The sequence below is a fragment of the Notothenia rossii genome (assembly GCF_949606895.1).
Source record: "Notothenia rossii genome assembly, chromosome: 7".
Lineage (NCBI taxonomy): Eukaryota > Metazoa > Chordata > Actinopteri > Perciformes > Nototheniidae > Notothenia > Notothenia rossii.
Genome location: NC_136905.1, coordinates 80,630,159 through 80,651,952, shown reverse-complemented (window position 1 = coordinate 80,651,952; position 21,794 = coordinate 80,630,159). Strand labels below are relative to the sequence as shown.

The 21,794-nt window shown below is 39.7% G+C and overlaps 1 protein-coding gene across 1 annotated transcript in view; it reads right to left on the bottom strand.

Annotated features, from left to right (window-relative positions):
* Positions 1–21,794, bottom strand: part of afdnb (afadin, adherens junction formation factor b) — a 26,247-nt gene extending 4,453 nt beyond the window's left edge. The window contains exons 1-20 of the mRNA XM_079694245.1: positions 21,633–21,794; positions 17,936–18,128; positions 17,685–17,791; positions 17,479–17,591; positions 17,324–17,397; positions 15,252–15,326; positions 14,999–15,168; positions 14,208–14,353; positions 13,271–13,365; positions 11,921–12,192; positions 8,661–8,804; positions 7,592–7,790; positions 6,930–7,021; positions 5,075–5,161; positions 3,996–4,061; positions 3,218–3,291; positions 1,188–1,285; positions 982–1,104; positions 701–780; positions 128–253 (exon numbers count right to left, since the gene is read on the bottom strand). Coding sequence (XP_079550371.1) covers positions 128–253; positions 701–780; positions 982–1,104; positions 1,188–1,285; positions 3,218–3,291; positions 3,996–4,061; positions 5,075–5,161; positions 6,930–7,021; positions 7,592–7,790; positions 8,661–8,804; positions 11,921–12,192; positions 13,271–13,365; positions 14,208–14,353; positions 14,999–15,168; positions 15,252–15,326; positions 17,324–17,397; positions 17,479–17,591; positions 17,685–17,791; positions 17,936–18,128; positions 21,633–21,728 — 2,430 coding nt within the window. The 5' untranslated portion in view covers positions 21,729–21,794. The remainder of the gene's footprint in view (positions 1–127; positions 254–700; positions 781–981; positions 1,105–1,187; positions 1,286–3,217; positions 3,292–3,995; positions 4,062–5,074; positions 5,162–6,929; positions 7,022–7,591; positions 7,791–8,660; positions 8,805–11,920; positions 12,193–13,270; positions 13,366–14,207; positions 14,354–14,998; positions 15,169–15,251; positions 15,327–17,323; positions 17,398–17,478; positions 17,592–17,684; positions 17,792–17,935; positions 18,129–21,632) is intronic.

Here is a 21,794-nt window from a genome sequence, read left to right as displayed (position 1 = left end):
GTTTCCTGTAGATATTTGTTTGTAACTTACCTTAGAGCGATGTAACTTTATGTGAGAAGCATTATCGCACAAGTTTACCCCAATGTTACTGGATTTGTAGACTGTAGTATTAGATAATGGTCCTCACCATGCAGGTCCTGCTGCTCTCTGCAGGTTTCAGAGACACGGTGAAGGTTTGCAGAGCGGAGTCAGACCTCTGCTTCTCATGAGAGGACTTAGGGGTCGGGAGGGTCAAGTACTCCCTGTGATACGCCTGAGAAAACACGTGTTTAAGGACGTCAAACAATGCATTCATCTTTATTTAGCTCACACTCTTATTTATACTGATTTAAAAAATGTTACAAGGAATAAAAACGAAAAAGGAAGACTCTAAACTCAGTTATTTAATATTACCACACAATCATTTTAGCATGTGTTCTGGTAACTTTAAACATTAAAAAGTCAAATATGTCTACTTTTTAATTAATAATTAATACATTTATTTTGGGGGGCGCCTTTCATAACACCCAAGGACACCTTACAGGGCATAGGGGCAATATAGGGAACAATTTAAAACAGTGGATTTAGTGAAGTATCAGCCGGGGTAAGACAAGACAAACAACAGGAAATGTTAGACCTGGTGTTCCAAGTCTTGCTGTGAATTGAGCACATTGTGTTTGAATTTTACGGAAAAAGTCTGATAAATGTAGAGAAATCTCACATCAGGAGCACGGAGGTTCACACTGGAGACAGCAGCCATGTTGTTTCCTCTCACCACAGCTTCATCTTCAGAGGAAAGGTCTGAATAAACAAAGACAAAATAATAAATACACTTTAGGTGATAAGGGTAAAAGTCAAAGTCAATGATGTCATGTTTAAATATGTTAATGAGCTAATGCTAACTGATGGTGAAGTTCTAGACAAAACACAAACAGACAAAGTTAGTGAAAAAAAACGTATTTTTTAACATGTTATGGCGATAAATGTGTTTTTCTGTCTCACCGGTCATGTTTGGGTTGGATCGGAACAGCTGTCTGTTTTTCTGCATCAGCTGTTCTCTGCGCCTCCTGTTTCCTCCCTGCAGCAGCAGAGTCTCTCCGATGGGTTTAGCCTGGCTCTGATCGCCTTCACGAGCAAGCAAAGGTTTTCATTTAAAGACTCATGACCAGCAGGAATATAAAGACTCTTCATAGTGTTTGGTTACTCACCTGTGTTCAGCAGAGCCTCGAGGCCGTGGAGCCTCGCTGCAGACTTCTCCACCTGTAGCGCCACCACGGGGCCGGTGTGCATCATGATCGCTGCTGCCCTGCAACAAGTACGATTATTTTACATTATATTATATTATGGTAGTATTTCAAGCCATCCCCCGACACAATATGGTGAATATGCAGATTATTGTGTATATTTTTCACATTTTAAAGTTCACCTATTCTGCAAAATCCACTTCTCCATGTCTCTTCTACATCAACATGTGTCCCCTCTTCTTCATGTCTCTTCTACATCAACATGTGTCCCCTCTTCTTCATGTCTCTTCTACATCAACATGTGTCCCCTCTTCTTCATGTCTCTTCTACATCAACATGTGTCCCCTCTTCTCCATGTCTCTTCTACATCAACATGTGTCCCCTCTTCTTCATGTCTCTTCTACATCAACATGTGTCCCCTCTTCTTCATGTCTCTTCTACATCAACATGTGTCCCCTCTTCTTCATGTCTCTTCTACATCAACATGTGTCCCCTCTTCTTCATGTCTCTTCTACATCAACATGTGTCCCCTCTTCTTCATGTCTCTTCTACATCAACATGTGTCCCCTCTTCTTCATGTCTCTTCTACATCAGCATGTGTCCCCTCTTCTCCATGTCTCTTCTACATGTACATGTGTCCCCTCTGTGGAAAGAGACTCTGAAAGTTTCAGGAAAAAAGATTCTCTCTCTTTTTGATCCATTTCTATAAAAACCTGTCTGAAAATGAGCAGATCAGATTTTGGCCACTTTATGATGTCATAACGATGTTTTGTCTTGTGTAACCATTAGCCAATCAGCAACCAAGGTAACGCCCCCCCCAACCTTATCACCTGAATCTCCTCCTAGAGCACCATTGAGTTCTTTCTAACCAAATCTCTCAGAGGGGCGTGGGGAGGGGCTCCTTATTTTCATCTAAAGTAACAGACAGAGAATCAGCACTTTGGAAACAGGGCTGAAACAGAGGGGATTATGGGTAATGCTGCAATGATCTGTTTGGTGTTTGGAGCCAAACACTTCAGAGACATGTTTTGTATATATCTGAGACCTGTAATATATTGATGGAAAACAGTAGAATAGGGGACCTTTAATGCCATTAACCTGCCAGGGACTGCAGACGAGAATTAGCCTCTATTGCTACATCTGGCACATTTACATGATGGACTCAAGTGTTCATGTTGATTAATGTGCATTTCTTTCAAATATATAAAGGGTTTTGTGTAAACCGGGTAACGGGGGCGCTGCGCCCTAAAACCAAAATGCTGATTTTCCCTGGTCAAATGTTAAAGTGATGCCAGAAAACAATATTTCTGTTCGTCAAAAACGGTATAATTACTCCAAAACCTCATTGCAACACATCAAAAGCTGCAAGACTTTTCACTCAAAGAAAAGTCAGGAAAGTGTTTAAAGTGGATATCATGCTATATTTGAATAACATAGTGTAGGTCCATACCTATATAAGGCATATTTATACTTTTCATTTTTCAAAATACCAAACAGATCATGCATTTTAGCCATTCCTCATTTCGCTCAATTTAACACTGTCTTTGCATCATGGGCTGATTCTGTGAGAACAGCACCATCTACAGGCCTGGCATATGCACTACAGCGTCTCCAGCGCTTTCCAACGGCAATGTCCGTGGCTGTCTCCTCCTGATTGGTGGAGTTGGCCCAATAGCCGTAGCGCCACTTCTGTGACGTCATAGAAGTGTTCAAATCTGGATCAGTCTGTATCAGATCCGTTGCAGCCCCTTTTTAAGAGATTTGGGTATGGAGGAAAATAGAGAGGGTTGTGTTTTCTGACACTTGGTGAGTTCCCTGGAACACCGGGGACACATGTTCATGTATAAAAGACGTACAAAAGTGCATTTTGCATGATAGGTCCCCTTTAAGATATAACTTCTGGAGGAGTGAATGTTTTCGCAAATAAATGTTGTGATATTTAAGATTTATTTAAAACTTTAACCAGGCATTTAAAAAAAAAAAAAAGGCATTACCTTTCCTGACTGAGTCCAACCAGACTGTGGCCGTCGACACTGAGCAGCTGATCCCCCGCTGTCAACCTGCTGTTCTGCACAAATCAAAGTTAATCCAATTATTTTTGTTGTCTTTGAATAAATACGTAGACTGTACTTATACTACGAGTCATTCACACCTCATTCATTCAGAGCAGTACCACTTGCTCTAGGGAAGCTAACATTCACACTCTCACACTCTCACGCATTCACATCAGGAGCAACTCCCGGTTCAGTATCTCGCCCAGGGATACATCCACATGTTGGCTGCACGGGCTGGGATCGAACCAATAACCTTCTGGTTGAAAGCCGACCGCACTCCCTCACAGCCACAGTTGCACACCCACGTTTTTAATCATTCTGCAGACTCCACATCTCAAGTCAAAGGCAACATGTCCCCACAACATAACCATCTTTAAATGAATTACTTTACATTTGTGAAGAAAGCTTTCTCCCATGCCTCCACAGTGAACGAATCGCCCACTTTCATCATGCAGTTCGGCAAAGCGTGACGTCACCCCATTCAAAGTGGATGGGCAGAAGCGTTGAAGCTTTGTGGACGGGCCATAAGGGAGACTTAATTATTCTGCATGAGTTTGTGAACCGATGATTTCAAATAGTTTTGCTGTTGTTAAAACTTCAGTTCAATAGGACTTTCATAACATTTTGGATACTCCGTTCACAGTGGAGGCATGAGAGAAAAACACTATTTTGTACAAGATAAACGATTAAACTGAATCAGAAATGCATTATCTCTCACCATTTCAGCCGGTCCTCCCTTCACAATAGATTTGATATAAATCCCGAGGTTTGCCCTGCCCGCTCCCTGGAGCCGAAAAAAAGAGAAGTCATTCATTAGCAGATCGTTTTAGTGTTTTCAAAGAGGTGTTCCCTCTCCTGCAGTGTGTTCTATACTGTAGGTGTTAGGACTCTTTAAAGTAGAGACACTACATACTGATATACACCTGAACATCAGCAGGAGAGGACTCTTTAAAGTAGAGACACTACACACTGATATACACCTGAACATCAGCAGGAGAGGACTCTTTAAAGTAGAGACACTACACACTGATATACACCTGAACATCAGCAGGAGAAGACTCTTTAAAGTAGAGACACTACATACTGATATACACCTGAACATCAGCAGGAGAGGACTCTTTAAAGTAGAGACACTAAATACTGATATCTGAACATCAGCAGGAGAGGACTCTTTAAAGTAGAGACACTACATACTGTATGCACCTGAACATCAGCAGGAGAGGACTCTTTAAAGTAGAGACACTAAATACTGATATCTGAACATCAGCAGGAGAGGACTCTTTAAAGTAGAGACACTAAATACTGATATCTGAACATCAGCAGGAGAGAACTCTTTAAAGTAGAGACACTACATACTGTATGCACCTGAACATCAGCAGGAGAGGACTCTTTAAAGTAGAGACACTAAATACTGATATCTGAACATCAGATGGAGAGGACTCTTTAAAGTAGAGACACTAAATACTGATATCTGAACATCAGCAGGAGAGGACTCTTTAAAGTAGAGACACTAAATACTGATATCTGAACATCAGCAGGAGAGGACTCTTTAAAGTAGAGACACTACATACTGATATACACCTGAACATCAGCAGGAGAGGACTCTTTAAAGTAGAGACACTACACACTGATATACACCTGAACATCAGCAGGAGAGGACTCTTTAAAGTAGAGACACTACATACTGATATACACCTGAACATCAGCAGGAGAGGACTCTTTAAAGTAGAGACACTACATACTGATATACACCTGGAATTATGTCCTCTCTAATATTTCAGAGTTTGATGCGGTCACCTTAGCAGCCACGATGCTGACCCCCATCCCGCTGTTGAGAGGTTTCTTCAGAGTGATCGTCTCCACCTCCGGCTCTCTGTGGACGGCCTTGTGAAGAAAACACAAATAAATAAACTACAACATGCAACTCCTGCAGAAAATACGTGAGGATGATGAGAGCTGAAGTTTCAAAGCATCTTTCACAACTTTTAAGTGCAAATACGTTGCTTTGCATTCCTGAAATGTTACATCAATTAAATAAAGAAGGGAAGAATTTGAAGGTGAAGTGTTTTACATCAAGAAGCCAAGAGTTTAAATCTGTTGCTAGAAGAACTGGAAGCTGAGCTGTAACTAGGGCTGCAACAAACGACTAATTTGATAATCGATTAATCTATCGATTAATGAAACGATTAATCGATTATTCGGATCGTTAAGGTTTTAACTGTACTACTACTTATATCAATACTGCTTATCGATCCGGTCCTTTTAACGATAGTATTAACGGTTCTTTTGACAAGAAATAAGGTAAACTAACTAAACAAATTGTGAACAAAACTAACATTGCTTTTTATTTAAATTAAATGCATAATGTTTCAAATCAAAAGAAACAACAATGTTTTAACAAATCATATTAAATAATGTGATGACAGAACTGTAAACAGAATAGCTGAAACTTTAACAAAATAACTCAGTTACCTCTAATCATTAACCTATGTTTTTATAACTGAGTTAACTCTGTGTTGCTGCTAGCATACATAACACCTGACGTGGAAACGTTACTCGTGGACGGGGCTACAGAGCTACTAGAAAGACAGTGGAACCCGGTGCATTCCTCCATCTGAATGTGGTGCACTTTTGCTAAATGTTTAGACAAATTGCTCGTTTTACCGCCTTTATATGATAAACTGTTATTGCACTTTTGGTAACGAGCATTGTCCACATCGAGACGGCTAAAGTTTAACCACACCTCGGAGCGCGTTCTCTCCGCCATCTCCTGCGTGTGTGTGTAAACTGCCCCGCCCCCTCGCAAGCAGGCGGGGGAGAGATCTCTCGTCTGAATTGGGAAGATCGAAAATACATTATAGACGCATTTTGTAGTCATATTGCATATTAGAAACTGAGTTGGCGACACTAAAACTGCGATATAATGTTTATGTAGCAATAATACATATGACATATGTTTTTAAATGTCTCCTGTACCGATAAAAAAGAGCGATAACGTTGGAGCTTAACGGGGTGTAGAACACATGTGATGACGTCACCAACGAATCGACGACTGAATTAGTTGCCAACTAATTTGGTAATCGATTTTAATCGATTAAGTCGATTAGTTGTTACACCCCTAGCTGTAACACATATAAAAATGGATGTTTAAACTAAACGTCCTGAAACAGCGTAAACTTTAGGCATTCGTATGGTTCCTGTAGATCAGTGTTTCTCAAACTTTTTCATACCAAGGACCACTTAACCAATAAAAAAAACACTCGCGGACCACCTAACTCCACAAATATCCAAAAACACATCGTTTTTCTAGAACAGATTACAAATCAACTGAAAATGGTACAAACCAGTGGCAACATGTGTGAGGAAGGGGTTGCGCTGGGCTATATCATGCAACTGAAAGTGGAACTTAAGCTCGCTCCATTGCGGAGATATTCCAGCGAGAGTGCGGAAAACTTTAATTTATTTATTTATTTCAAATGTGAAATTTTACCAATATACTCACGGACCACTCACGTGGCTCACGGGCCACCAGTGGTCCGCGGACCACACTTTGAGAAGCACTGCTGTAGATGAAAGTAATGTATTGATTGCTCCATAAGTGTTTTATATTTGAACATGTTATTATATTTGAACATCATGTGTTGTATGTTACCATGTATGTGCTCTCTGCAGAGGAATCTGTTTCACTGAAGAACACGGTCCAGTCTCCTCTGGAGTTCGACTGAGACGTTAAACAGCACAGACCTGGAGGAGAAACAAACATTTAGCTTTTTTGATTTCTTTAATATTGTATTCATTTTATTTTTGGGTCGTAGAGTTAAGTTTATCCATTTCAACGCCTCTCTCCGGACATTTAAAAGCCCACGGTAAATTCCTTTATACATGGAGAGACAGTGGTAATAAATAATAAGTCAAATAGACAAAGTTAATGATAAAAAATATATAATAATAATGATATTATTAATAATTAGAACAATACGAATATTTGTAAACAAAGTAATAATCATAATAATACCAGATATTAGGTTAATATTCTTAGTTAAATATAAACAAAAATACAATTAATTTTAATAATTATAATATAAAATGTGGAGTAAAAAGACTTGGATACATAATAAGAATAATTAATATTATAAATATAATTGTAATAATAATATATTCTATTTTAAGATTAAAAAAGAAAGAGATTAAAATAAATAAAAAGGAAATATAATTTATGGTAACACATTTTAAGTAAAAATGCCTTAAATAAAAACAAGTGTTTAACAGTATTTTCATATTTAATATATATGACAGACTATGAGAATCCCAGACCTTTCCTGCAGATGGGCTCCAGGAAGTCCCTCAGCCCAGCAGGGGTCCCTGTGATGGAGAAGCAGTTGTACCCCCCCTCAGGCAGCAGGAAGGGAAGCTGCAGGTCCAGACTCTCCTGCAGAAACACCTCCCGACCCTCGCTCAGGATCAGCTGATCCGCTGTGGACCCAGACAGCAACACCACGGCTTCCACCACCTCCTGAAGACACACAGTATTAGGGTTGAAGGTTGTTCAGATGAATCACTCTGAGGCAGGACGGGGGAATACTGAGGACATTCCTGCTGATGACTGTAGAGCAGCGGTTCCCAACCTCTGGGCCGGGGCCCCTAGTGGCCCGCGAAGGCATTGCAAGTGGGCCGCCAAATAATTTGCAAAACATGATTTGTGTGGAAACATTTCATTATTAAGATTTTTTTTTAATTTGAACCTCCTTTCATTTCTCTCTCTCGATCTTTCTTAGCAACAGTCATTACAGTCCTTGACAGTGGTCTGTTCTACTGGAGTAGTCACATGTTCTGAATGGACCAATCAGAATAGAGTATTCAACTAAACCGTGTAATAAAAATGTCTGTTTGTTACTGATGGCCAGCTCCTTTTCTAATTAAAACCAAAAGTACTTATTTTATGCTACTTTAAACTCCTATTTTTTCTACTTTCTACTTTGACTCCACTACATTTATTTAATACATTTAGCTACTTTGCAGATATAGGTTAATGATAAACAATTGTATACAACACTTCTCAGTTCTGAGAAAAAAGTCAGAATTCTCAATACTTTTTTTTCTGAAATGTTTTTCTTCATAAAAATATATACTTTTTAAAACATTTATTTTCCGGGATTTTGTTTCCTGAGTAATTCATTTATTGTGTTTTCTTTCTGAGACTATTTTTTCAGAAAATAAAGTCAGAATTCAGAACAAACAATATTTTTTTAAAAATCTGAAAATGAGAGAACATGCATATTTAAATTAGTGCATCATCATACTGTAGTTTGAAACATGGAAAGTGGCCTGAGTGCAGCTACAGGTGTAAAGCTTTATATACAGTCTATGGTGTTCCAGGACTCACGGGGGGGATGTGGGGCTCGTTGTTGGCGTACAGGTATCCTGACAGTAAGGTGTGCAGCTGCAGAGAGTTGAGTCTGAAGCAGCTGTTCACCACCGCCTTCACGTCCTGCAGGCTGTACTTGTTCATGGTCAGGAGCGTGGTTGCCTGGAAACAGACGACAAAGCTATTTACATTGCTAGTACCGACTGAAGTGTGTGCTGAGATACAAACTGCATAGCTACAACATCAGAAATGTGTCACCTTACAAACAGAGAAGCTTTATGCAGAGTTCACATTCGAAGTGTACAGCACCTGTTTGGTTTGCATCTCTATTGATTGTGTTCAATAATGAGTCTACACTAATATTAGCAGGGGTTTTTCCAGGAAAATATAGTATGAGGGCAATACTTTGGCGCTGATATTGTATATAAGATATGAATTCTCACGAGAACATGACACACGTATACAAGATGGCGGTGCGAACGTAAACAAAAACACATGTCAGTGCTCCGTAAAAACAAAGCTCTCTCAACTCAACTCAACTTTATTTATTAAGCCCTTTTCAAAACAGCCGGAGCTGAAACAAAAGTGCTGTACACGCCATAAAAAACAAAAACAAAACAACAATAAATAACAATATAAAAACAACAAAACCAATGAAGCATATAAAAACAAACAGAAACAGAGTCTCATGCTGGGTTAAAAGCCAAGGAATAAAAATGGGTTTTTAGGCGAGTTTTAAAAATGGACAGTGAAGGGGCTTGTCTAATGGTCAATGGGAGGCCATTCCACAGTTTGGGACCGGCAGCGGAAAAGGCTCTATCCCCTCTGAGCTTCCGTTTAGACCTCGGTACCTCCAGGAGCAGCTGATCAGCTGACCTGAGGCACCGGGCAGGAGAGTAAGGATGGAGCAGCTCTGAGAGGTACGGCGGGGCGAGACCGTTAAAAGATTTAAAAACAAATAAAAGAATCTTAAAATGGACTCTAAAATGCACAGGCAGCCAGTGGAGGGAGGCTAAAATGGGAGTAATGTGCTCCCTCTTACGTGTTCCAGTTAGAAGGCGTGCGGCAGCATTTTGGACTAACTGGAGACGTGCGAGGGAGGACTGGCTGACTCCAAAATACAGTGCATTACAGTAATCCAGCCGAGATGTAATAAAGGCATGGATTACTATTTCAAAGTGCTTGTGTCCAAGGAAGGGCTTCACCTTTGCCAGCTGCCTAAGATAAAAAAAGCTGGACTTCACTACTGCCCCAATTTGCCGGTCAAGTTTAAAATCACTGTCCATCTTAAAACCCAAGTTTGTCACTGTTGGCTTCCTGTAATGCATCAAGGGGCCCAAGTCAACAGGAGGGAGTTTACATGAGCCACTGGGACCGAACACCATCACTTCTGTCTTATTTTCATTGAATTTTAAAAAGTTTAAAGACATCCAGGCTTTAATGTCTTCAAGACATAACAGAAGCGGTTCTATGCCGTCTGACGCTCTATTCGGCACTAGGGATGTCCCGATCACCTTTTTTTGCTTCCGATCATTTGATTTTGACAATTTGCCGATACCGACTTTTCCCGATCTGATCTTTATGCAATGCATTAAGAGAAAAAAAAGCATTCAAGTTGTCCCTTAAGATTATTTTTTTATTTAAATTGGATATTCTATCCAACATGGATATAGCTTCTTTCTTTCACAGCAGCATTGGATCAGTTCAGTTGTGCAGCATTGGATCAAAACAAAATAAAGCTTATCAGTACTCGTTAGCTTACTGCTACAATTAGACACTGCGCCCTGCCCACTCTGTTGCCAGATTTGAGAGAAATAAGCAACCAGGTCTATGAAAACAAGCCCCAAAGAAGCAACACATACATGATGACTTTAAGACTTGAACATGGTCATTTTTGTTTTGTAACATTGAATACAAAATAAAATAAAAGTATTAAAAAAAAAAAAATTAAATCCCGATCCCCGATTTTTTTCTCCCGATTCCGATCTTTTGAAAATCACGTGATCGGCTCCGATCCCCGATCACGTGATCGGATCGGGACATCTCTATTTGACACAATTTTCATATTTTTGGAGTAACTACATCATTTTCGACAAACAGAAATATTGTGTTCTGGCATCACTTGGAAAATCTGCATTTTGGTATGAGAGCGCAGCGCACCTGTTCCCCGGTTCAGACAAAACCCTGATTAGTATTATATTATTAGTCGATATATTTAATTGCAGTGTTAGCTAAATTGAAGGTTTTAGATATTACCCCGGAGCGTTGTAAAGTCCAAAATGGACCTTTTTGAAATCTAACCAAATATTCTGCTGCAATTCTTATGTGTTGCCGTTTAGCCTGAAAGACTACTGTGCTCATATCATACAAAGGAAAGCATGCACCTTTATTAAATAACAGCAACATAAATTATTTTAATATAAGAACAATAACCCTAAATATAGAGCTGCAACTTGTAGTCGATCCACAGAAACAAATGTCTCCAACTGTTTTTAAGTGGATTCATTGTAAAATAAATTGTTCCTTCAGAAATGTCTTCACAGTTTCCAGCCTCTCTAACCTGGAGGTTTGCTGCTTTTCTCTGTTTTATATCATATCAAGTGAATTTGGACATCTTGGACTCTGAGAAACTGGGATGGATATTTTTCAACATTTTCGTTAGTGGCTGGCAGTCCTTAAAAAATCTATTATTTTCCAGGTTTTTTAGGTGATAACGTTAAGGAATATGACGTCAGATTTTAACATGTAATTCGAAAACCTCAATATTACATTACATGTTACTTGTTAGACGCTTTTGTGGGCAATCCCCACAGGAGCAATTTGGGGTGAAGTGTCTCAGGGACACAACGACATGCTGACTGCAGTGGGACTCGAACTTGCTATCCCCTGATTGGAAGATCAGCGCATTAACGCACTGCGCCACACGCCTCCCAATATAAGTTTTAAAGGTAAAAAAACTAACCACAATTAGTACAGCCCTGGTAATAAATGGTGAAAATAACCTTTATTCTGAGGTTTTAAGGTAGAAAAGCCTAATTAAAGAACTAAATCCTGAATTAAAAAAAATCTTAAATAATTATTTTTACAAAAACGAATTTAAATCCTAATAAAACCTAAATATAGAAAATAATATAAAAAAATCCCAATAAACTGTCAGATAAGACCATGCATTTCCCAGTTGCATATTGGGGTCAGAAGACCTTGCTTAAATACTAAATCAATCCCAGTCCAATCTTTTTTATACAAATATTCAGACGTGTGGTCTAGGAGGGTCTGACCTGGAGGATGTGTCCCAGGTGGCAGTCAGCAGCCAGCTCCAGGCCCTGCCTCTCCGCCCAGGCCTCGATGGCGCTCAGCCTCTGACGCAGAGTGGCCCCCCAGTAGTGAGAGCGCAGGCCGGGGGCCCCGGGCTCTGGGACCATCAGCTGGTTAAAGAGCCAGCAGCTGATGAAGTGGAAGAGCTGCGAGAAGAGCTGGATGGTGAGGGCGGGGTTAGCCCTGCAGCGCCGCAGCAGAGACATGCCGTTCATCAGGGTGTTCAGAACCAGCTCTGAAAGATTAAAAAAAACTTTATTCAAACAGGCCGCCGTGCCGCAGCAGAGACATGCCGTTCATCAGGGTGTTCAGAACCAACTCTGAAACACACTGGAAAAAATGCTGCTCCAAAAACAAGTTGTTTTCACTTGAAATAAGTACAAAAATCTGCCAATAGAACAAGTGAAAATCTGCTTGGTAAGATTTCTTAAAATAAGATGGGATATTAAAAAGGTGACCGATCATGCACAATGCACTTTTGTACGTCTTGTATACATGAATATGTGTCCCCGGTGTTCCAGGGAACTCACCAAGTGTCAGAAAACACAACCCTCTCTATTTTCCTCCATACCCAAATCTCTTAAAAAGGGGCTGCAATGGATCTGATACAGACTGATCCAGATTTGAACACTTCTATGACGTCACAGAAGTGGCGCTACGGCTATTGGGCCAACTCCACCAATCAGGAGGAGACAGCCACGGACATTGCTGTTGGAAAGCGCTGGAGACGCTGTAGTACATATGCCAGGCCTGTAGATGGTGCTGTTCTCACAGAATCAGCCCATGCAAAGACAGTGTTAAATTGAGCGAAATGAGGAATGGCTAAAATGCATGATCTGTTTGGTATTTTCAAAAATAAAAAGTATAAATATGCCTTATATAGGTATGGTCCTACACTATGTTATTCAAATATAGCATGATAGGTCCACTTTAAGATAAATCAGATCTTGTGATTAGCTGGGAGAACTACTTTTGAACTATATTTGAGCAGAGTCAGGAAATGTTTGCAATATTTTCGAATAAATATGTAAAAAAAAAAAAATGTGTGTTTCATCTGAGATACAACTCAAAATAGGATGTTTTGACTTAACAAGATGATGCATTGTCTAAAAACAAGACCCGATATCTCACTGCAGTGTTGCTTCTGAAGTTAGTATGTCTTATAGGTGTAGACACATATACTTGGCAACATTTCGAGTTTTTGTAGTGCATTAAAAAAAACTTTAAACAGGACACAGTGCCGCAGCAGAGACATGCAGGTCATCAGCCTGTTCAACACCAACTCTGACTATATATGGATAATGAAGCCGTACCTATCCCAGCAGGCAGAGCTCCGTGCTGCTCCGGATCGATCAGAAACGTCGGCAGGTGTTTCCTTAACTCGCTCTGCAGACACTGCAGCAGGCCGCTACAGAGACACGCACAGAGAAACATTTTGTTAGATCAACACAATAATTGTTGACTCTGTGGAGCTTTAGACAAACTAAGTATAAATCCCTGTTAAAGTAACAGAGTTTCGACTTTCTTAAAGTTTTATACTCAATTGCTTTTGGTATTCCAGATTGATGGTTGGTTTTTCAGTGAGGAAGCTTTAATTCAAACAGTGTATTGTTTTTATGGCTCAAGACTTGTTGTGTCTTGAATAGGTAGATCTCTGGCTGAGTAGGAGCACATGTGTGATTTGATTTGCACTTTTGATAACCTGTTTTTGGTACAGTGACTCTATAATAATAATAATAATAACTTTCATAAAACACATGCAGCTCAAAGTGCTTTACAAAATGATACATCACAAGTTAAAAACAAACAACAAGAAATTCCCCTTAGATTATTTGTTAAGAACTTTAAAAAGGTACATGCAGCAACATTTTACATTTTATCAGGTTAATAGACACAAGGAGGTAACATGTATGATGATACAAATAAAATAAATAATGGTTTCTCTCTGACAGATAAGACAATTGCAAAAATATAAAAATATAAAACCCCATAAAACAAAGTGAACATATAGGTAAGCTACAACAGAAAAAAAGATTAAGACCTATAAAATAAATAAAACAATATAAAGGTAGGTACATAACAAAGACTAAAAGAACATTTAAGTTTGGGGTTGCTAATAAAAAAGCTCATCTAAAAAGATGTGTCTTTAGCTGGTGTTTAAAAATATGTGTACAACACAGTCTGTGGTCAGTACTGCTGTCTTGGTGTCAGTACTGGTGACTCTAATGGTGTCTAGGTTGCTATGGTTACCTGTATGCTGTGTGCACCAGGTGGGACAGGTTGAGCTGGCTCTGCTCTGTGATTGGTCCGAGGTCTTTGTCGTGTTTCAGGAAGTTCAGCAGCTCAGAGGTGTTGGCCATCCAGAAGGAGAGAGCGCCGGCGATCCCCTGCTGCCTCTGCAACAGTGATACAACACAGCTGTCACACTTTCTTGACATTGAATACATTTCGTAGCTGCAGGTCACTACTTTGGAGGCATGTGAGGAACAAGCAAAGAATTGGGGGTAACACAGAGTCAGAATCAAGTATGAGAATTGTTGGGAAAATACTGAATGTACTCTTCTTCCAATATCAGAGTAACATGGTAACAAAGGTATCCCAACTGTAGCTGTGTTCATGACAGGATGTGTGATTACCTAGAAGAGCATCAGGACTGTTTGAGGCATATGATAGCTATGTGATTAACATGATGATTCAGCCTCTATGGAGAGAGACATGTGACAAGCATGATCATTTCCGACGTGGAGCTAATCTGAAGTAAACATTGCTTTCTATTCCTGAATCTTGTGACTGTGTACCTCCCTCTCTTGGATATCAGCATGTGAAGGACACTGTTCAGGAACTAGTTGATGCTCTGCATGTGATGACTACTTCCATTCTGGAGAGGATCACAGATACATGGATCCTGAGATTGAAGCTCAAGCCGGGGACCAGGGATATTTCTCTAACAAGAATCATTTGAAATATTCCTCTAAATCCACTTTTGTTGGCGCCTTGTTTGCTTACGAATGTAAATGTAATAGGGTGAGGGGTTTTCTTGCCTGGATGACCCTCCCTGTCATGGCGGCCATCTTGTTAGTGATCTCCGTGGCTCGCTGTGTCTTCAGAGCGGATCGAGCGGCGGCGTACAGGATGAACGCCGGCGAGAGATGGAAGTGAACCGTGGAGCTGTTGGTGTAGTTTATCACCGCAGACAGGAAGCCGTGCTCCGCTGGAATATATAAATACACCGGCGTTATGAGAGGAGGTAGAATAACTATAATATATTATTAATAAAAGCTTCTTCATACTCACAGGATTCACTGAATGTAACTCCAATCGGTAATCCAGGATCATCCGAAAAGTGCGGATTGTCTTTGTGCTTTCCTCCTGTAGTTAAAGAAATATATATATTATTTATTTAGGATTTTTTGAATTTTTTGTTAATGCAATTTCCTTTTTAAATTGGGATTTTTGTTTTTTATTAGGAGTTTAATAAATAATGGTATTAGTTTTCTTTTAAATATTTGTAATATATTATTAGGAATTAATTGGTTACGGATTTTTTAAATTTTATTTAGGATTTTATTTACATTTTAGGATTCTTTACTTGGATTACATTTTTTATTACGTTTTTAATTTAAGTTTTTATTTTATTTATTTAGCATTCACTTTTTTAGGTGTTTTTCATTAGGACTTGTATTTTTCATTAGGGTTTTCCTCAGTGTTTCATTATTTAGGATAATATTTTTTAAAGATTTCTATCACTAGGATTTGTCACAGTCTATGTCCGTCACTCACCTATTTTCTGCATTAGCATTTCTCAGCCACCTTAGGCCCCAGCCACACGAGGACGATATAACGGTCATATCCGCTACAGTTCTCTATCATTTGGACGGTTCGGCCACACGAGGCCAACATGGAAACGTAGAAAACGATAACGGTTTCCTAAGTGGGTAGATCTGTGAACGAAACGCTCTGGGGGGCCAAAAGGCTCCGTGTTTACGCCTATACGATCATTTCCTGATAACAATCAGCCTCTCCTGCTCAGAGATCAGCTGCTGGGCTGTCAGAAGAGGGGGAGGAAAAGGGGGCTCCGTTTTTTATTCTTATATTATTATATATTGTCGTGATCAATTTGTTTTAAAGCTCAATAAATAACAATGAAGACCTCTGACCGGCACTTTTCTAATTTTGTCCAGAAGATTTAATCTTTAACGGACTTGTTGCCGGCGAAAAAAACCTGAATCTCTGCTGCCTGGTCCCCTCGTCCCTTGGAAGAGGCGGAGAGGTGGGTGTTTTTCATCTGCTGGTGGATTACCGGAGAGGATTACAGCAGGAGCACACGCTTGCCTCGGGGAGGGAGAAAAAGAGCCAGAGCGTCCACAGCGGAGAATAAACGGAAGGGCAACCATGAGCGGGAAGTCTTCTTTGCTGCTTTTGTGGCAGGACTACAGCGCCACCTACAGGCCCGTCATATGTACTACAGCGTCTCCAGTGCTTTCGAGCGGTCTCTTGTGAAAGGACACGTTTCTGGTGCCTATTGCGTAGACTTTTTTGATATCGATTTCGGTCCGTTTGCGTTATCGTCCTCGTGTGGCTCTTAGTCACTGGTCACACCCTGTTTCTGTCTCACACTCTGTTCCACCCATCAGCTCCACCAGCCCCACTTTACTCTCACCTCAGTGCCAGATCGTACTTCGCAGCATTTGTAACAGAGTTATAAAGGTTGGTGTAAAATCCTGGTTAAATTGGAGAATTACGCCATCTGGTGTTACAAACGTGTGCCTGCATTACTGTAGCTTTGTTACGACAATGGATTGTGGGAGATTCTCATCGCGCGTGAGGATCTCTTGAGAGCTGCTTGAGAGGGGCTATGTATTATGTCGGTTGAATAACGTTCTGTTGTGTTTGTTTAGTTTAATGTTAGTCGTTTAATGCTCACAGCAACATGTTTTTTGTGTGATTTACTATTTGTTTTATATTATTTATTAATGTGATCATCAATAGCTAATCTGAGCTAATAAACTAACGTGAGCGTGGTGCTTTCTCCTACAGAACGCAGCTCATGTGTCCTTTTTATGTTGTCCATTGAAACGCAGGTATGTGAGTTTTGTACACCATTTATGTTTAATGTTTCACATTGCTTATGAAAATACTACCACTATACGATCATTGATGTTTTGCTGTTGATTATTGGAAACTTATTTTGTAAAAGTCATAGTCGCGTGAGGATCTCTTGAGAAACGCAGCTCAAGTGTCCTTTTTATGTTGTCCATTGAAACGCAGGAAATAAACGGAAGTAATCACCAGCTCTAAGTGATCTGTTGCCGGGGTTACACATGCCATTTTTTTCTTTTTTAATTAAGTTAGTAGATTTTTCTTACCGAGGCCGCCGCTCTTTTTTGTCTCGTAGTCAGAAAGATAAATGCTGTTGTTGTTCAGCAGATTCTCCGTGGACCTGGATATTTGTTTAAAAGGGAAATAGGTTATTCTGGACATTGCGCAGAAATATGATGGTGAAAAATCTATAGTGTTTTACCTCTTCTCCTCCATTTCTTTATTTCTGTTCTTGTCTTTCTTCTTGTCTTTCCTGGACAGTGTCCTCTTGAAGCTCTGCATCACACCTCCTTTCTCCTTCTCCTGTCTCTTCTCCTTTATATTTCATAAAAAAGGACATATAAGTGAGATTGTGTGGTGAAAAGAGTTTAAACTGCAGATTTAATGAACTTTGAGCTGTAGGCCTACCTCCAAACTTTTCTGGTCTTTTTTGAGCACGAAGCGTCCCTCTCTGTTGTCTCTGTTCCAGTTCAGCTGAACGACCAACGGACTGTCATACAGTTCCAGTTTACGCTCTTAAAACACAAAAACACATACAAAATATGTAAAAATACTCTGAAATAAACAACAGCTGCAAACATTTATCAATGAGTGTCATCAACTTAATTAATCACCAACTAATCTGCCGTCTTAAAATACAGTTTGAGTGGAGTGTTTACCTTTATTGGCGTGGATCTCGAACAGAGAATAGCTCGTCGTCAGCATCTTCATGTCAGGTCTGAATTTCTCCGACAGCGTGTCAATGACTTCTAGAGTTTTCCAGCTGCTGCTGACCCGTAGACACTTTGTCGCCACGTTTCCTGAGACTCCGTCCTCCAGATAGAAACGCATCACGCCATGAAACTCCAAATTCTGAAAGAACACAGAAAGAATGGGTGCATGCATCAAGTTATTTGGATCAGGGGTTCTGTAAAACACTACAAATTGTCTCTGTACATTTTCCAAGCGCTCCAACTAACTGCGGTCAAGCCAGCCTCCATTCGCGAAAACCTAGTCAAGCCAGCCCTCACGTGATATTGTGGTGCGCGAATATCCTATGCATTGCGGTAGAGTAAAAAAAAAATCATCCCTCTGTGTTTAGATGAGAATAAAACAAAAACTGTCCAGTATCAAAGACTCATTTCACTTCAGGGTGATAGCAGGACATCCCATCTAGTCACTCAGAAAAAATCAGGACATTCTGATGTAGAGTTTCAAAATAAAAGACCTTTGAAATCTCTATTGTATGAGCTATCATCCCTGTTTTTAGATGAGAATAAAACAAAAGCTGTCCAGTATCATAGATCCATCTCACTCCAGAGTGATAGCAGGACACCCCATGTAGTCACTCAGAAAGAATCAGGACATTCAGTTTCAAAATAAAAGACCTTTGGGGACAGGGATGATAGCTCATATATGAGGCTTCAAAGGTCTTTTATTTTGAAACTGTACATCAGAATGTCCTGATTTTCTCTCTCTCTCTCTCTCTCTCTCTCTCTCTCTCTCTCTCTCTCTCTCTCTCTCTCTCTCTCTCTCTCTCTCTCTATATATATATATATATAATGCCATATCTTTTTATGCTGCTGCAATACAAACATTATTTTATTTTTTATTTGTATTGTACATGCCATGCCTTTTTATGCTGCAACAAAAAACACTTCCCAAATTGGGATTCAATAAAGTACTTCTCATCTTATCTCTTGTTGATAAATGTATCATCTGATTTCCTGCAATAATCTGATTAGCAAACTGATTTTCGTGAGCATGTAAACAAAGTCTCTGGGTTGCCACTCACACACACAATTACAGTTTTGGAATCCAATCATAAACTGAAATGTACAATTTTAAAGGGCTTTAAATCAGCAGAAAAAAAACACTGACAATTGTGTCGTAGTCCAACGTTAAAAAAAAAATTCAGATTCACATTTTGAGGCAGAAGTTATAGGCCTATATTTTTCCTAAATAATAATAAAAATAGCCTACAACTAATACCATTACTACTAAGATTTATGTAGATCTTTAAAAAACAAAGGAAGCCTACAATATCACTCAAAAACAATTGTAAAAATAGCCCAATTAAGATCTAGAGACAAATAAACATACATGAATTTATAAAGCAATAAGAAACACCATCAGTTAGGAAAAATCCCATGAGATAAAAGTTAATTTTAAGAAGAGATTTAAAGCAAGAAATTGAGTTTGCTTGCTTGAGGTCCTCCTCTAAAACATTATTTAAATTACATTACTTAAAGTCAAAGATTTCCTTTTACAAATAAACTGGAAGGGGGTATTTAGAAAAAAAACAGAAAGAGAAGGGGGGATAAGAGATCATTTGTATTTATTTTTACTTTCATATTTGCTCAAATGTTCTTATTATGGGGAAGGACTTGAAAATCAAATATTTACTAAATAGTCAATTCTGATAAAAAAAAATTGTTTAAATCATTTGACAAACACATATGTGTGAAAGAGAAAAAGTCTCCCCTCAGCTTCTTCTGTATTACGTCTTGCTATAAGCAGCCTTTTCCGAAACAAAGTTTTCCTTCTTGCTGTGATAAAAAAACCACATACCAAGAAGCAAGGACACGATGGCTTCCACATCCTCCATTGTTTTGTGTGTTTTGTGAGTTGTGTTGCATTGAAGATGACGTCACGGCAGTTGTATATAGCGTCGCTCCGCCCGCCAAAAAGCCGATCGCCCCGCCTACACTGCGTTACTATAGTAACTACCCCAGTTCCTAAACTGTTAACGGAAGCGCAGCATTAAAGTGAGCCGGGCCTAATAAGTCCTAACCAAACCGAGCGAGGCCGAGCGAGGCCGAGCGAGGCCTGCGGTGGAAATGCGCCATAAGCTGTTGATCACAACAGAGCTGGCCAGCTAACCAATCAGAGCGGACTGGGCTCTGGTTTCAGACAGAGGGTGAAAAGAGGTGCTGCAGCACAGGCAGTATGAGAACAATAAAGAACTTTTTGAACATGAAGTCATGGAGACATGTCCCAGTAGAGACACTACATACTGATATACACCTGAACATCAGCAGGAGAGGACTCTTTAAAGTAGAGACACTACATACTGATATACACCTGAACATCAGCAGGAGAGGACTCTTTAAAGTAGAGACACTACATACTGATATACACCTGAACATCAGCAGGAGAGGACTCTTTAAAGAAGAGACACTACATACTGATATACACGTGAACATCAGCAGGAGAGGACTCTTTAAAGTAGAGACACTACATACTGATATACAGCTGAACATCAGCAGGAGAGGACTCTTTAAAGTAGAGACTCTACATACTGATATACACCTGAACATCAGCAGGAGAGGACTCTTTAAAGTAGAGACACTACATACTGATATACACCTGAACATCAGCAGGAGAGGACTCTTTAAAGTAGAGACACTACATACTGATATACACCTGAACATCAGCAGGAGAGGACTCTTTAAAGTAGAGACACTACATACTGATATACACCTGAACATCAGCAGGAGAGGACTCTTTAAAGTAGAGACACTACATACTGATATACACCTGAACAGGCAGGAGAGGACTCTTTAAAGTAGAGACACTACATACTGATATACATCTGAACATCAGCAGGAGAGGACTCTTTAAAGTAGAGACACTTCATACTGATATACACCTGAACATCAGCAGGAGAGGACTCTTTAAAGTAGAGACACTACATACTGATATACACCTGAACATCAGCAGGAGAGGACTCTTTAAAGTAGAGACACTACATACTGATATACACCTGAACATCAGCAGGAGAGGACTCTTTAAAGTAGAGACACTACATACTGATATACACCTGAACATCAGCAGGAGAGGACTCTTTAAAGTAGAGACACTACATACTGATATACATCTGAACATCAGCAGGAGAGGACTCTTTAAAGTAGAGATACTACATACTGATATACACCTGAACATCAGCAGGAGAGGACTCTTTAAAGTAGAGACACTACCTGTACGAACTCTAACTAACAAATATGTTTTGTGAAGTTCGTTGAATATGACTTCTAGGCCTGGATCTCAACAATACTTTACACAGAACAGTATTTTAATACTGCAATGTTATACTTCTTACAGCAGTTGTGTTAAACACGAAGTACTGCTGCTGTGATGCGATACAAAAACAAATAAACGTAACCTTTTAAACATTGTTTTTCTTTCAAGATTCAAGATTGAAGGCTTTTATTGTCATTTGTAAATAGCTACAGTGTGGTGATGTCGATGGAAATCCTAGGTCCCAGGCTCTTCCAACAGTGCAACACAATAAAACAGATAAAATAGTGCAAGTAAATACAATAAAATGCAAGGAGAGTCTATAAACAGGTGATAAATAATGTGTGCAGGACTCACCTGATCAGGGGCAGTGATCTCGAACAGGTCCAGTCTGTTGTTGTTCCACTGCCGGATCACTCGGGATAGTTTCTCTCGCTGTTCCTCCTCTGGCATTTTCCCAAATTATCCTCAAAGACTTTACCTCGCTGAGATCCTCCAGAGAAACTCTGAGACTGACAG